The sequence below is a fragment of the Oryzias melastigma genome, linkage group LG11 (genome assembly GCF_002922805.2).
Source record: "Oryzias melastigma strain HK-1 linkage group LG11, ASM292280v2, whole genome shotgun sequence".
NCBI classification, from domain to species: Eukaryota; Metazoa; Chordata; class Actinopteri; order Beloniformes; family Adrianichthyidae; genus Oryzias; species Oryzias melastigma.
This window is the reverse complement of record NC_050522.1, coordinates 22,282,057-22,297,758: the sequence shown is the minus strand read 5'-3', so window position 1 is coordinate 22,297,758 and position 15,702 is coordinate 22,282,057. Positions and strand designations below refer to the sequence as shown.

General features: G+C 37.2%; 1 protein-coding gene across 2 annotated transcripts in view; it reads left to right on the top strand.

The window, feature by feature from the left end:
* The first annotated feature begins 506 nt into the window (after positions 1-506).
* Positions 507-15,702, top strand: part of LOC112162438 (class I histocompatibility antigen, F10 alpha chain) — a 17,173-nt gene continuing 1,977 nt past the window's right edge. The window contains exons 1-9 of one of the 2 annotated variants that reach the window (XM_036214209.1): positions 507-1,416; positions 9,549-9,809; positions 9,961-10,188; positions 11,782-12,066; positions 12,308-12,424; positions 12,588-12,647; positions 13,020-13,063; positions 14,906-14,935; positions 15,044-15,076. In XM_036214209.1, coding sequence (XP_036070102.1) covers positions 9,563-9,809; positions 9,961-10,188; positions 11,782-12,066; positions 12,308-12,424; positions 12,588-12,647; positions 13,020-13,063; positions 14,906-14,935; positions 15,044-15,076 — 1,044 coding nt within the window. In that variant the 5' untranslated portion in view covers positions 507-1,416; positions 9,549-9,562. Of the gene's footprint in view, positions 1,417-4,353; positions 4,655-9,548; positions 9,810-9,960; positions 10,189-11,781; positions 12,067-12,307; positions 12,425-12,587; positions 12,648-13,019; positions 13,064-14,905; positions 14,936-15,043; positions 15,077-15,702 lie in introns of those variants that run through there. The other variant, XM_036214208.1, reaches the window with a different exon arrangement.

Genomic DNA, 15,702 nt, shown 5'->3' with positions numbered 1-15,702 from the left:
TGGGATGCTAAATCCCTCGTGATATAAGCCCAAAAATATTTACAATTTAACTCAAAAATACACTTTATTTTCTATGTTCTTTAAACTTATATTTAAATTCCTGCTGATATCTTAAATTTAATATCATATTAAAACCTGAACCCATTTATTTTTTGGCTTTGCTGTCTTACATGTAATACACGATCATCTTTAAAACTGTATATATTACCTTCTGGTGAAAGATGTAGAAGAGAGAAAAATATCTGTTATTTCCATAGTAATATACACATATAACACCTCTGTTTTTATCTACAGGTTCTAAATCTGACGAAGATTTTCAGTCTACTTCGTCATCTTCAGCTTAAGCTCTACAGCCAGTCTGCTGTCTCTTAAAGTCAAGTTAAAGTCCCGCTATTTGTCACGCACCTTGGCGTCTGACATTTGTTCTCCGCACTTGACCCATCCCCTGGGGGAGCGGTGAGCTGCAGACACAGCCGCGCTTGGGAACCATGTGGTGGTTTAACCCCCCAGTGCTGAGTGTCAAGCAGGGAGGCACTGGGTCCCATTTTTAGAGTCTTGAACCCACGACCTTCCAATCTCAGGGCGGACACTCTACCACAAGGCCACTGAGCGGAATCCTGATTATATCAGTTGGTGTTACAAAGTGAATTTTGGCTTTTATGTCTCTGTAGAGTGAAATCATTTTTTTACATCCTCTTATGGTTAACTGTTTACTTATCAACTCAAAATGTAAACAATCAATTTTATCTGAGGGCGGTTGACCTTTGATCAGAAAATTACAGGTTGGATTCCCAGCTGAAGTGCCCTTGGGCAAGACACCGAACCCCACTTTTCCTCTGGCGTTTATAGGTTAGCACCAATGTTCAGCAGCGGAACTGCTATTAATGTCCTAATGAGACTGCGACTGTAAAGTACTTTGGGCCTTCAAGGAAGGTAGTAAAGCGCCATACAAGTATTCGCCATTTACCAAAAGATATATCTGACAGAAACTACACGCTGGAAATATGATTTGTCCTGGACCAGGTCCGCTTCTGTCAGGGCGGGTCACAAGACCACCCAAAATGACAGACCCAGGAGTGGATGAAGTTCAGTTTATTTATTGCTGAAGGATGATGAGATGGAAGCAGGCAGGATGCAGTAACGCCGCCAGACACCAGGGGGTGCTGAAGCCGCAGATGAGGGCGCCGTTGGAGAGCAGAGCAGAATGAGTGGAGAGGAAGAGTCCTTTAGTTTGTTGAAGTTTGTAGCGGTCTTGAATGGGGTAATCCATGAAGAGGAGGTCTTTGCAGCAACAGGATCTTTGGACAGGCTTTGAACAGGACTTGCAGCGTGGTGGAAGCAGGAAATCAATCCCAGCGGAGTAGCAGCGTTGTCGCGGGAACACAGCGTGAATGCACGGGACGTAAAGACAGGCAGGTAAGCAGACAGAGAGCTTGAATTCCTGAAGCATGAGACAGGAGCGGTTAACAGGCTGTGGAGCTTAGAGCTGGTAGTCGGGCTGAATAGTGAGACGTTCAGGCAGTGATAGGAGCAGGGAGGCAGAAATATATAGGAGGACAGACAGGTGCAGCTGATCTACCTGATGAGCAGTAGCGGTGGGAGGAGCGGAGGCAGGGGCTGCCGTGACAGCTTCATTTGTTCCAGATCGAGTCCTAAACCTTGTGTTTGGTCTGTATTCAGACTGAGGTCTACCGGAGATTTTAGTTCTGGACCAACACCTGTAAACAAAACCATGTGACTAAAGATCTCTTCAGTCATTGGCCAGCAGTTACAGGGCAGGTCAAAACAAAAAGAGAAAGCTGGCGGTGCTGCGGTTTGCAAATCCTCACCAGTATTGTTCGCTTATTCAAACTTTTTACAGTATTTCCCTCATCGATTTTGAACATCTGTATGAAGGTGAGGTTAAACACTTCTTACTGCTTTGGTATGGCAGACGCATGCTGCACGGTGGTTACAGAGAACGCTACAACCTCGAGTTACGGTGAAAAGTGTTCATGACACATAAATTGTTGGGAAAAGCAATGTGTATTACGTTAAAAGTTGTTTTAATGAGTCTGTATTTGTCCAACCACATTTTAATGATTTACTGTTGCATCGCTGCTCCACGTTTTGTCATGATTCAGTGCTTTGGTTTTGTCATGTTCTGTTTCCCCTGTCAGTCTCACCACATTCAGGTTAACCATCCACAGCTGTCTTCATTTAGTTAATCAACCTCAGTGTATTTAAGTGTCTGGTTTTCAGTTTCTCATTGTCAGGTCATCTGCTCATTTACGTTCTGTCATGTTACTGGTTTGTTCAAGTTTAAGTTGATTTAGTAAATGTTTATGTTTCTGCCACCAAGTCTGGTCTCCTGCATTTGGGTCCTCCACCACAATCCCTGACACGTTTGTCCACTAATGACCGGCTACGGTGGCCATCTTGGTTCAGTTGTTTCACTGTCGGAGCAGATCGTATTTAGATGGAGGAATCTCAGAGCGAACTGAAGTTCAGTCCAATTGGAAACGAACAATTTTTTTTTTCTGTTTTATTTTTGTACCTAATTATTTACATCTGTTAAACTTTTTGAGGAGATTAAGGTAAAAAAGCATGGTTGTTCCCAAAAGGGGTCTGTCTGAGTTTGAAAGAGAGATTTGCTCTTCGTTCTTATTGATCATTGTAAAACATGTTCCAGCAGTGTTATCTTATATGCTTTTTTTAAAATACATGTGAACTTTTGCTTTGTTTAAAAACATCCAACCTATTCCACGAATCCACACCATAAATCGATGAGCACATTTTTTTTAGTACGAATGTATTGTTTTTGAAGTTCATCAGTTTTCTTAAATTATTTGTAACCCCCATCTCTGTCCTTAAACAGTTTTGTATGTTTACTAGAAGTAAGTTGTTTCTGGCTTTAAGCACAATGAGTTTTGTCTTAAATTTAACTAGTTCCCATAAGTTCAATAAACTTGCCTTTAAAAATAGTGCATTTGTTTCTGCTCCGTACTTCACATAAAAACTATTCCAATAGCTTTATTTTTAATTTTTGTTTTTTTTTGTACAATGTATAGACTGTAAGGTTTTTTTTATAAGTACTTCCCCAAACTTCTACATTGTACTGTAAATATAGTTGCATTATTGCTGAATATAAAAATAAATGTGATTTGTGAGTGAGCGCATGACGCATTTTTTCCAACACTGCTGCCTTTTGCAAGTTTGGCTCTGACTTGTTTTTTTTTTTTTTTATGGCTTCCAGTTTAATTACTCAAAGGAACTCATTTTCAGTGAGTCTTTCCACCATGTGATTATCCATAACAACTTTTACTTGTAAATCTGCAGCGATTTCCAAAAATCATGAATTTTGTTTTGTTAACATTGAGAGTTGATTTTTGTCAAACTAATGTTAGTTTCAGAGAACGAGTGAAACAGCCGAGATGTGCAGCAGGTCATACACGGAGCCTCCATCAAAATGCTGTCGGCAAAGCGAGCAAAAGTTCTGCTGAACTTCACAGCTATAGATTCTAGTTCGGAGACCTGATGGGTCAGAGTGATGTGAACAACGCTCTAAAAAAATGTCAATGTTGCATTAAATAGCAATGAAATACGTATTTGCTTCTGCTTTTGAGAAAACTTGAGCTGCAGCGCTGACTGTCATGTAAATAAAGCATCTTAGCCACATTCATCCTGTCATCACACTGAAATGTTTCTGGAAAGAATTGGGTTTTTTCCCCTTCTTTTTTGAGGCATTCTTTCAGGTTAATTAACCGTTTAAATGCTAGATTTAGCAATATTGCGATCACACTTTTAGAAACGTATTAGTTAAGGCACGTTCATTCTTTTTTCTTTTACTGAAAAAATATTGTGCTGTGGAAATTAGACAATATTGACTGTTCTCTTAAAGAACAAATAGATTGTAATTTACCAAAAGAAAAGCAGCATGAATTCTAAATAAAAGCAACTTGTATTTGAGATACAGTCGCTGTGCTTAATGTTGTCATCATTAGATACAATAATTTGACAATTTTTTACACTGACAGACATTAAAACTCAGGTAGATTCAATTCAAGTCATACTCTAAAAATGAAGTGAATTGTTTTTGGTGTCTTCAATCAAAAGTGTGTTGATTAGTGTGTTGACTACATTTATACTTGTTTTTTTTTTAGTTGTTGTTTTATGAAATTACACCTAAAACCTCCATTCTGTGTTGTGAAAACAGTTTGTTAAACATCCACAGCAAAATGAATCCCTTTTATCCAGACAGAATTTTCTGTTTTTGCATGATTTTATGTGTGTGAATTTGACATGGAAAAATGACTAAATAAGTGTCACATAGAAGAGGTTGTGCTGATTAAAATGATGCCAAATAAGCATGCATGTAGTCTTTCAAATTGAAAATACTGAGGTAAATCTCAATGGAAACAAAAACTGAGCTTTTTGCTCTAGGTTCCAGAGGGTTAAACTTTGGTATGGGGGCAAGACAGGACAGGATTACTGTATGTGGGAGTGTCTGGTAGAAACAAAATGTAAGCGTGAGAAGGTGAACTGAGACCTCCTACAAAAGAAGAACCAACGTATCATTTAGTGTTGCGTCTTCAATAAAAAGAGCATCAACGACTGACTATGTTTTTCATCGTGATTCACTATGTGTTGGTCGCCATAAACACCGCAAGCAGTGGTAAGTTTTGACATTTTTAACAATATCATAGGTTCAACTGCAAATTTTAAACTAGACCAGGGGTCAGCAATGTTTATGACATGAAGTGCCAATTCAAAATTTTGTCTTCAACAACTGTGCCATCACCAACTATCGTGTGATCTCTGTTGTCGTTTGCCGTTTGGCACACAGGTGGTTATGCAGAGTTTTATTTTTCGGACACAATCCTGTATTTTTAAATCACAGAAAGATCAAGTTATGCAGCAGCATGAAGGGTCTTGTCTAAGGACCCTCACTAGATTTTAGCTCAAAACTGAACGTCGTACATGCAGCCAACTGAGTTATCCAGCCACTTCTAATTGTAATGTGAACATTATACAAAGAAATACAAAGACATTTCCAACATATCTGAAAAAAATGTAATTCCAAATAGCTTTTTTTGAACATATTAGCTCAAAATTGTGGTTTTATTATAATATTGCACAAAGAAAATAGTTGAAATACTATTGCAACTATGTTTGTTTGAAACCAAAAATACTGCATTTGTAGTGTGTTGTACAACAGTAATAGGATTGGATACTTTAGAACAAAATATCATCAATATTTCTAAGAACTTCACAACTGTTAATAAAGAAAAAACATGTATGATTTACTTTTTCATTAGTTTGTTATTTATAGGGATTTAAAAATTCTGTAACTGGACAGCATCATTCTTCATTTTTACCTCCCAGTAAATGCAGTGGTGATCAGCTTAACATTAATTTTAAAACATGTTCACATTTCATATTGACATTTGGCAGAACAGAAAGTTAGTCTGGGTTTAATCTGACTTTGGTTGGTTATTATTCAAAAAACTGAATTTATCAATCAATCTTTATTTAGTAAAAGCTGTTACTCCTCTTGAAGGAAAACAGTTCTTGGATTTAACAAACAACATTCTTTTACATGCCTTCACATGCTCTCTACATGCCCCAACAGTGCTATGAAATTCCCCGTCAGAACTATGAAATAAGATACAGAAACTTAAATTAACCTCTTCAATCTCAGACTGCAAATCAAAATGACAAATTGAAATCCATTGGCCGCATTAACTCAAGAGGGGAAAACTTCAAAAAGAAAAGCATCTTCATTTCTCTAGAAATTCTTTTAACAGGCAGTGGCGGTCCTGGTACAGATGTCGCCCTGGGCGAGCCACACCAGTAGCGCCCCTCAGTGCCCCCCACCCCCAAAGGAATATATTGCAAAACTTTCACAACCTGAAACCAGTTTTGTTCAAAAGATAGAGAGAAAACCCAATTTTCAAAATCATTTTACACCTAGAGGTCAATCGCAGCATTACACTCATAAAACTCACATCATTTTGTAATAGCTTTGTAATGGGGGGGACTCTGAAGGGCGCTACTGGTTGTGGTTCGCCCAGGGCGACATCCGTGCCACCCCCACTGTCGGTAACAGTTTCAGAAAACAGGAATTATCACAGCTTTTTAATTTCACTGTGGCAACCTTTTTTTTCTACGGTGTGCATTAATTTAAATCACCCGATCATGAAGGCTGGCGCTGAGAGTAATGTGTGTTGTGTGAAGCAATGAAGTTTTATTGAAAAAAATAAAAAAGTCTGCAGCGTTTATATTGGTGGGCGGGGTCACAGCGCTGCGTCCTTTCCTTATGACCCTATGGTTGATTGATTGATTAATTGTTTGGTTTACTTCAAGCATAGATTAAAAAATACAGGACAAAACAAACAATAATTTCAAACTCATTACAGAAACAATTAAATTCATCAATTAGAAAATAGAAAACAAAAATAAAACACACTTATGTCACATTTGGTTCATTCATTTTTTGTGATAATTAACTAAAGTCAGTAGAGTTTGATCGATTGCTTGAAAAGGAGTGGGAAGAAGCGAACTTATATAATCCCACCCTACTTAATTAGTTCATTTCACTGTTTAGCATAATTATGCAATCTGTTTTTTTTTTAAATTCCCAATAGCAAAGTGAAGTGCTTGTTGAGTATTGATTAATCTCATCAAACATTATTTCAGTAAACAGTAACATCAATCATACATCATATAACAGATATATAATACTCATTGATTATCATCAAAATACAATGTCATATTGATGCAGAAAAATAATAATTACACATTGAAATCAAGTTTTAAAGTAACAATAGAGTTCTTATTAATCATTCTCTGAATTCTATTTTGTCAGTAAACATTAATGATTCACACAATATGTAATAATTATTGATTATCTTTAGAACACATAATTACAATAATCCTGTAATCATTGCTACATATTTTGGATCAAGTAAAAAAAATCAATACCATAGTGACTGTAAACTTTTCAGTAATCATTACTGCTTATTACATAACATAAAACTCATTAATTGCATTTAGAAAAAGCTTTGATTATTTTATCACATTCAAGTTCAAACATTTGGAATTATTCAAACACCAGTTGATCCTTAACTCGTCTTATCTTCATATTGTGAAATTAGAGTTTCTTTATACATTTTCTTGAATGTATAAATGCTTGAACATTGTTTGAGCTCATTACTTAACTTGTTCCAGAGTTTAGTGCCACACACAGAAACACAGAAACTTTTCTTTGTGGTTCTTATCAATCTGACCTTGAAGTTCCTGCATTCTCTCAGTTTGTTCCTCCTTCTTTTTCTAAGAACTGTTTCTGGATATTGTACGGTAATGTTTTCCCGCTAGCTCTGTATAGTAACTGTGAAGTGTAAGGATCAACAAGGTCATACAGTTTTAAAATTCTGGATTGATAAAATAAATTGTTAGTGTGATCAAGATAACCGGCTTTATGTATAGTTCTGATGGCTCGTTTCTGAAACATAAAGAGAGGATGTAGTGAACTCTTATCATTATTACCCCAAACTTCTATACAGTAGGTGAAATATGGTAATATTAAGGAGCAGTACGATAGAATAGAATAGAAATACTTTATTCATCCCAGGCTAGGAAATTAGACTGTTGCAGTATTAGTCATATACAGAAGATATTAACATATAGAGAAAAATCAATATTTACAATAGTTAAGGAAAGAATATACAAAAAAAAAAAAACAATTGTGCAAATTGTACTGTGCAGAATATAATAATAGGGAGTGTGCAAATTGAGGCTGTAATGGACAATGGTCATTTAAAAAGTCAGTTGGTGGGTTATCTGTTACAGAGCGATGAGGAGTTTTGCAGTATTATTGCATGTGGAAGAAATGATTTCTTGTAGCGGTCCCTGGAACAGCAGAGTTGTCTGAGCCTTTTGGAGAAGGCGCTCCGTTGTTTGTCCAGAACTGGGTGGAGAGGATGGTCTGGGCTATCCATGATGGATAGCAGCTTGTTGAGGGTCCTCCTCTCCACCACAGCTTCAAAGGTGTCCTGCTTGCAGCCGATGATGGAGCCAGCCTTCCTTATCAGTTTGTTCAGCCTGTTGGTGTCCCCTGCAGCGATGCTGCCCCCCCAGCAGACCACAGAGAAGAACAGAGTGCTGGCTACCACTGACTGGTAGAAGATCTCCAGCATTTTGCTGCACCGATTGAAGGACCTCAGCTTCCTTAGGAAATAAAGTCTGCTGCAGGCCTTCTTGTAGACAGCCGTGCTGTTGGTCCTCCAGCTCAGCTTGTTGTCGATGGTCACACCCAGGTACTTGTGCTCCTCAACGACCTTAACGTCCTTACCCAGGATGCTAAGGGGCTGCGGTGCTGTGCTCTTCCTCCTAAATTCGATGACCATCTCTCTGGTCTTGTCGACATTAAGCAGCAGTTGATTTTCTCCAGACCACTCCACAAATCTGTCCACCAGCCCCCTGTACACCTCATCCTCCCGTCCTCCGCTTATACACCCAATAATTGCAGAGTCATCAGAAAACTTCTTTAAGTGGCAAGACTCTGAGTTGTACTGAAAATCAGCGGTGTACAGGGTGAACAGGAAAGGAGAGAGCACAGTGCCCTGTGGGGCTCCCACACCACTCATCACCTCATCAGACAGGACACTGTCCAGCCGGACAAACTGCAGCCTGTCTGTCAGGTAATCAGTGATCCAGAAGACAGTGGACCCACCAGCACCAATCAGCCGCAGCTTCTTTAGATTTGTCTAGATTCAAGGGTGGAGATCAAAGATCCTTGTGTGAAGAGATGATCACTCTTTTCAAATCCGAAAAATACAAACAGACGACAAAATAGCTTTTTGTTTTCACACCCTGGCGTGCCACTGTCTTTCCCTCAGGTGGAACGCGTGCCGTAGATTGCTGACCCTGGAACTAGACTAAAAGGTCAAAATTAAGCTGTTTAAGAGAACAAAATATAATATTTCAGAAATTACAAATAAGATTGCAAACAAACCTCAGACTTTGTGCTGGTTTTCTTTTGAAGACATATAAATCTCTGCCATGTTTCTTGTACAGAGCGCTTCACATTATTAAAGTTACAAAATTCTTCAAGTGAGCAGATTTTGTTTTCATTTAATAATTTTGAACCTTAATTGTCTATAAAGGTTTGAACGTTGCGTTTGCGTCCTCCCACTCCCTTTTAAGCAATCTAATATTTAATGTCTAATTATTAAATGTTTGATACATATTTGTGTGGATGTAAACTTCTGTTGATTCATTATGCATTCTTGCTTTGATTGCTTGAAATACATTTTGTCTAATCCAGTTTTAAATAAATTGTTTTTTAAAAGCATGACTTCTGTTTAGAAAAGCATCAAATTCTGCTTTCGAAATAGAAATCTTGTTTGGAGAAAGGGACTCTTGAAATGTCCTCATTGTTACATACTCACTTGATGTGTGGTTTCACTTTAGGCTACTGTTGCAAACCAGTTTAGCTAATTAAATGCAATATTTACATTTTTTCTGAATGTGTGGCCTCACTTTTTTTTTATAATTATTATTTACAGAGATACACTCTCTGATGCACACCTGCACGGCCTTCTCTGAACCTGTGAACCTGACAGGCATCCATAAATTCTCTGCTATTGGTCTGCTGGACGGCAGAATGATCTACTACTATGACAGCACTATTCAAAAGACAATTCCCAAACAGAAGTGGATAAAGGAGATACTCGAACAGGAATACTGGGATAAAGGTACAGAGTACGAGAAGGGAGAAGAGAAGCGATTCGAAATCCTGATCAGCCAAAAGAAATCAAGTCCCAAAGGTTATGTATAACAGCAACAATATTCAATTAAATAATCATTCTCCATAGAATATAATATTAATGCAATCTATTTTATAAATGAATATTGTCACATGTTTTATTACCTGAATATAACGTTTGTTTTTAATGTTTGTCTTCCATCTCCCCTCAGACATTCATGTTCTTCAGTCGTTACATGGCTGTTTCGCTGAAGAGGATGAAAATGGTACCCTCCAGTTTAAGCGTAGCTTGGACAGAAACAAGTATGACGGAAATGACATCCAGGCTGCATGGAGCAACCCCCATGTGATAGTGTCTTATGACAAGAAGGAGTGCATGGACATGATGAAAACATTCCTCGTTTATTCAACATCAGAGCTCATAAATGCCTCCATTACCAGTATGTTAAACCTTTTGCTGCCTTCTGCTCACCAATAACTTAGATTCCAGATGTAAATTTAAAAAATAAAATATATTTAAAAAAAACAAAAAAACAAACAAACAAAAAAACGCCCCTCTCACCGTTCGCGGGTGGTTTTCTCCTCTTAGCTCGAGTCCTCTACCAGAGGTCTGGGAGCTTGAGGGTCCTGCAGTATCTGAGCTGTTCTTAGCACTGCGCTTTTCTGGACTGAGATATCTGAGGTATTTCCAGCGATCTGCTGTAGACACTCCTCCAGCTTGGAGGTTACAGCCCCTTTTGCTCCAATTACCATGGGGACTACTGTCGCCTGTATATGTGTATACATATATATGTATAAATGTATATGTATGTATGTATATATATACATACATACAAATACATATAGACATACATATACATATATACATACGTATGTATGTATATGCATGTGTATATATGTATATATATTAGGGCTGTCAGATTTGTCGCGTTAAAAACGCATTAATCTGACGTGTGCTTGACGCCGACAATTTTTTTGACGCATTAATCGCGGACTTTCTCATACGTGCCTTTCCATACCGCGCGCGCAGGCGTCCCGCCCTCTAACTCACCGGCTGATCTCACGAGATCACGGGCGGGTCTCCAACCACCGAGCTGCGAGCTAAAACCGGCCGGCGCTAGGACCTGGAGAGCTCCTGCACCCTAACCTGGCTCCGGTTCGCGTCCAGTACCACGTCTGGTGGTACCGGCTCGCGTCCGGCACCGCGTCCCGAGAGCTGCAGACCCCCGACGTTCCGAACAGCAAGCGCACCGGAGGACGTTTTAAATGTTCTGGAGGTTTAAGCGTGATCCAACCCCAGCAGAGCGGTCTGTCTGCCGGCATATTCATCACGTGAACCTCCCCATCGAGCTGCAGCCAGAGAACGTGGCGGCAGTAACAGACTGTCAAACTATCCACAGTGTATCCCGCTTTTCTCAGTCTTTAATGTTTTAAAAAACAAAAGTTAATTGGAAATGATAAATCTCTATTTCATTTATTACTGCAGTTCAGCAGAGGAGGAAAAGATTTGGTCCTGACAAAAAATGAACATGAAAGTGTTATGGAAATTTTATTTTTGATGTTATTTATTTTATTTTACTGAACGTTGATTGAAGTTTTGAATTTAAAATGCCCTTCACTTGCACTTGGGCTTTTGTTAGGCATTTTATGTTACAGCCTTTTAATGGTAAGAAAGTTTATCTCAATACAATGTTACAAAATAAAGTATGTCTGATGAAAACAATTAATTTTGTCATTCTTGTTTTCATAATTAATGTAGAACTACTAAATTCCACGAAGCACACATTTTTTTTCTTAATAAAAGGCCACATGTAAATTTGCGATTAATCGCGAGTTAACTTTGGACAATGCGATTAATCGCGATAAAACATTTTAATCGCCTGACAGCTCTAATATATATGTATATATATATATATATATATATATACATATGTATATATGTATGTATGTATGTTTTGCTTTACTAAATTTAGATATTTTGCATACTGTTGAATTTCAATCCTGATAGCATTACATTCTGTTTTTTATTACAGAACCACCTGAAGTGTTCATGTTTGCAACACAAGCTAAAGAAAAAACAAACATTGTGCTGACCTGCTTAGCCACAGGCTTTTATCCAAAGAATATTACTATGGAGATCAAGAGAAACGGCCGTGTTCTAACAGCAGATGATGGGCTGCTTTCAACCGGGGTTCGCCCAAATGACGATGACACTCTACAAAGACGAGACCATGTGGAGATTCTGAGGACAGACTCTGCAAATTACACTTGCAGAATCACCAATAAAAAATTCGGTATAGATGCTGAGAAGACCTGGGGTAAATAGGAACATTTTTATTTATTTTTTTGTTATTTCCTCAACTAGAACAGTTCTACTGTTGTTTTTCATTCTAAAGCACTTTGAGCTGCAGAAAGCATGAGAAGCACTTTTTACAAATAAAATTTGATTAATAAAGTTAGAAATAGATGTCTGTTTTAGACAGCAAATGTCATTTGAAGCTTGTCAAAAGAAAAACAAACATTTGATATTAAAGAAAATTTTTATTTTCTTCATTTTAGATCGACATCTTCCTTTAAATGATGACGCAGGAGGAGCTATTGCTGTCGACGTTGTTGTTGTTGGAGTCGTCTTGCTTGTGTTTGTCCCAGTGGTGATTGTGTGGTTCAAGAGAAATCGTAAGCACAGAATGTTTCATCTCATTTCTCTTATAACTGTATTAGATGAACTTGCACTTGATGATCTTAATCTTTAAATATACAACATGATGTACATTTATCAGAACAGCGTTTTCTACGTTTGGTTTATGCTTTACAAACTCTGACTTTCTTTTGTATGAAGTTTGTTTTTCTGTAGGAACTTCACAAAAAAATCCTTCTGTTTCTTCAACTCCTGCCATAAGTAAGTGTCTCTCTTTTCTGCAATGTTGTTTGTTTCCTTATTTATGAAGAGGTTGATGTGAAGGAAAAAAACTGTTTTTTTTTCGTTGTTGTTGTTGTTTGTCTTTTGTTTTAGTATAGTGTTTGTTTGAAAAAAAAAAATTCTTAAATGTTATAGAAATGCAAATGTATTTATGGCAAATTCTATTAAATATATACAAAAACTGCTCTTAGTTTGCACATTATGATTATTTAATATGTTTTATGTGATTAATTTTATTAACCAAACAATTTTTATCCGGAAAATATATTTTTCAATTGTTTTTAAAGATTTGAAAATTACGAAAATAGGCAGTAGAGGTTAAGTACTTTTTTATTACTTTAATTTCTTTAGCTGCAGGTTCAGAAAATATTCCTTTGATCAACCTCCCAAGAGCGGTAAGTGTTTTTCTTACAAACACTTTTTTAATCAGCTAAAGGTTGGCAAAATCCTATGGAAGCCCAAACTGTTCATAAGTAAATAAATAAATACATCATTATTTAATCAAGCAACACTCCAATAAAAGTCTTTTCAATAAATAATTGACCATTTTATTATGAAATACATTTCATTAAAATTTAAATGGACCATTTTATTATGAAATATAATTCATTTTTACTTTAAAACATAATTTTTATGTTAAAAACATTTCATAATAAAAAATATATATCATAATAATTTTTTTTTTCATGTTGGATATTATTATAATCATGTGAGGTTTTTTTTTTGTAGAAACTTTTATTTCAAAATTACTGTTTTCCAAAGTGTCCTTTTTATTTCACAATGCTGTTTTTCAGAACGACGTATTTATTTCATGATGAGCTTTTTCCGAATAACTCTGCCTGACAATCACTGAAGTGGGTGGGATCTAAACGTTCATTGGCTGATCCTCCGAAATCGACTTGTGTGCCTAGACTCCCGCTCTACTGTGTGTCGCACCGTACCCGGACAGTAACGCAGACAATCACCAAGATGACATATTTCGGTGACATCCGTGTAGCTTTGCTGAGCTTAGCGGATCAAATAGAAACAGGCGATCTGTCAGCAGACGCTATTTTGAGACGTTTGGACGACATTTTTGAAATGATCGGTTTGGTACATGCGGCAGAAGAGCACGCTAACATCCACGACTCTATTTACAATGCTGAAGTTGGCTTCCAATTCACAGCTTCCGATTCGCGAGAGCGTTCCACTGTATTTTTCTAACTCAGACCACCTAAAAACAGGTCCTGTTCGAAAACTACTGCACCTAGACAGTTCAAACCAGGATTAAAGAACGTTCTCGCGAATCGGAAGCTGTGAATCGGAAGCCAACTTCAGCGTCGTCTCTCTGTCTTTCTCTCATCCTCTGTCCGCTCCGAACCCCCGCGCATTTAGCGCTTACCCGGCCGCGTGCTCGCTTATGTTCAGACCCCAACACACCCACACACACACACACCGCCGATTGCCGGACTGAGCTCAGTGCACTCCCACCCCGGCGCGTGCGTTCCCGCACACATGGCGGTTTGACCGTTTTCGCACATCTTGAAGAGAAAAATGTCAAAGAAGACAGTCTAATTCTAATTCTATGATGAGGAAGTAAAAACCGCCGAACCGACCCTAAACCCGCCCAAAACATGTCTACCCGCCCGCAAATTTAGAACCAAAACCGCCCAATTGGGCGGGAACCCGCCCAATCTGGCAACACTGTCCTTAGCACGTTGAATCGTTTTGGAAATTAATTTGACTCGCTGAGTTGGATACTCCCATCTATTGTTGAGGAGTGTGTACTGCACCATCATGTTCGCTGAAGGAACACTCGATTGATGTAGTTGGTGCTAATGTCTGATTAAAGGAGTAGCCAATCACAAACGTGTCCCCGCCTTGTCTGGTTTGATTGACAGAGTCATTATTCGGAAAAAACGTTCTGAAAAACAGCATTGTAAAATAAAAAGGACACTTTGGAAACCAGTAATTTTGAAATAAAAGTTTCTACAAAAAAAACCCCACATGATTATAATAATATCCAACATGAAAAAAAAAAATATTATGATATATATTTTTTATTATGAAATATTTTTAACATAAGATTATGTTTTAAAGTAAAAATTAAATGTATTTCATAATAAAATGGTCCATTATTTATTGAAAAGACTTTTATTGGAGTGTTGCTTGATTAAATAATGTTGTATTTATTTATTTAATTATGAACAGTTTGGGCTCCCATAAAATCCTACCTAATGTAATTTTGTTCTTTGTAGGTGTCATCCCCAAGGGGAATTCCCAACCAAGTAAGTATTTTTCTCTATTTTAAGATAAATCTAATTAAAATTTGTTACATGTGTAATATGTTTAATATTTCTGTCTTTGTACATTCGTAAACTTTATCTCCTCTCCAGAGAACACCAAACCCCTCATTAAGAAGATCAATGGTAGGTTAGGTCCTAATAAACTATATTAAACATTCATTGATATAAATGATATATTTTCACAGCTGTTGTTTCTACAGCATTTGGAGCAGATGACTCGGAATCTCTAACAGTTTGATGTAAAAAGCCAAAAGCATACACTTGTTTATGCTTTTATTTTTTTATTAATAGTTGTGAAGTTCTTAGAAATATTTGGGATATTTTGTTCTGGTGAATCCAATCATGTTGCTGTTAGTATGACAAATCACAAATGCAGTACTTTTAGTTTTCAAAAAGACATAGTTACAATACTATTTCAACTATTTTCTTTTTTGCAATATTATTAAGAAAGCACAATTTTGAGCTAATATTTTCAAAAAAAGCTAGTTGACCTGCTGTTTATAAATTACTATTTTTTAAGATATACTGATTTTTTTTTATTGTATTACATTAAAGTTCACATTTTGTAGTTAGAGGTGGCTGGATAGCTCAGTTGGCTGGTGTAGGACCTGGGTTTGGTTCCCAGACTGGCAATAAGCTAAAATCCAGTGAGGTCCTTAGACAAGACTCTTCATTCTGCTGCATAACTTGATCTCTCTGTACCGTAAAAATAAAGGATTCTGTCTTTCAGCATTTTTTTTTTTTTTTTT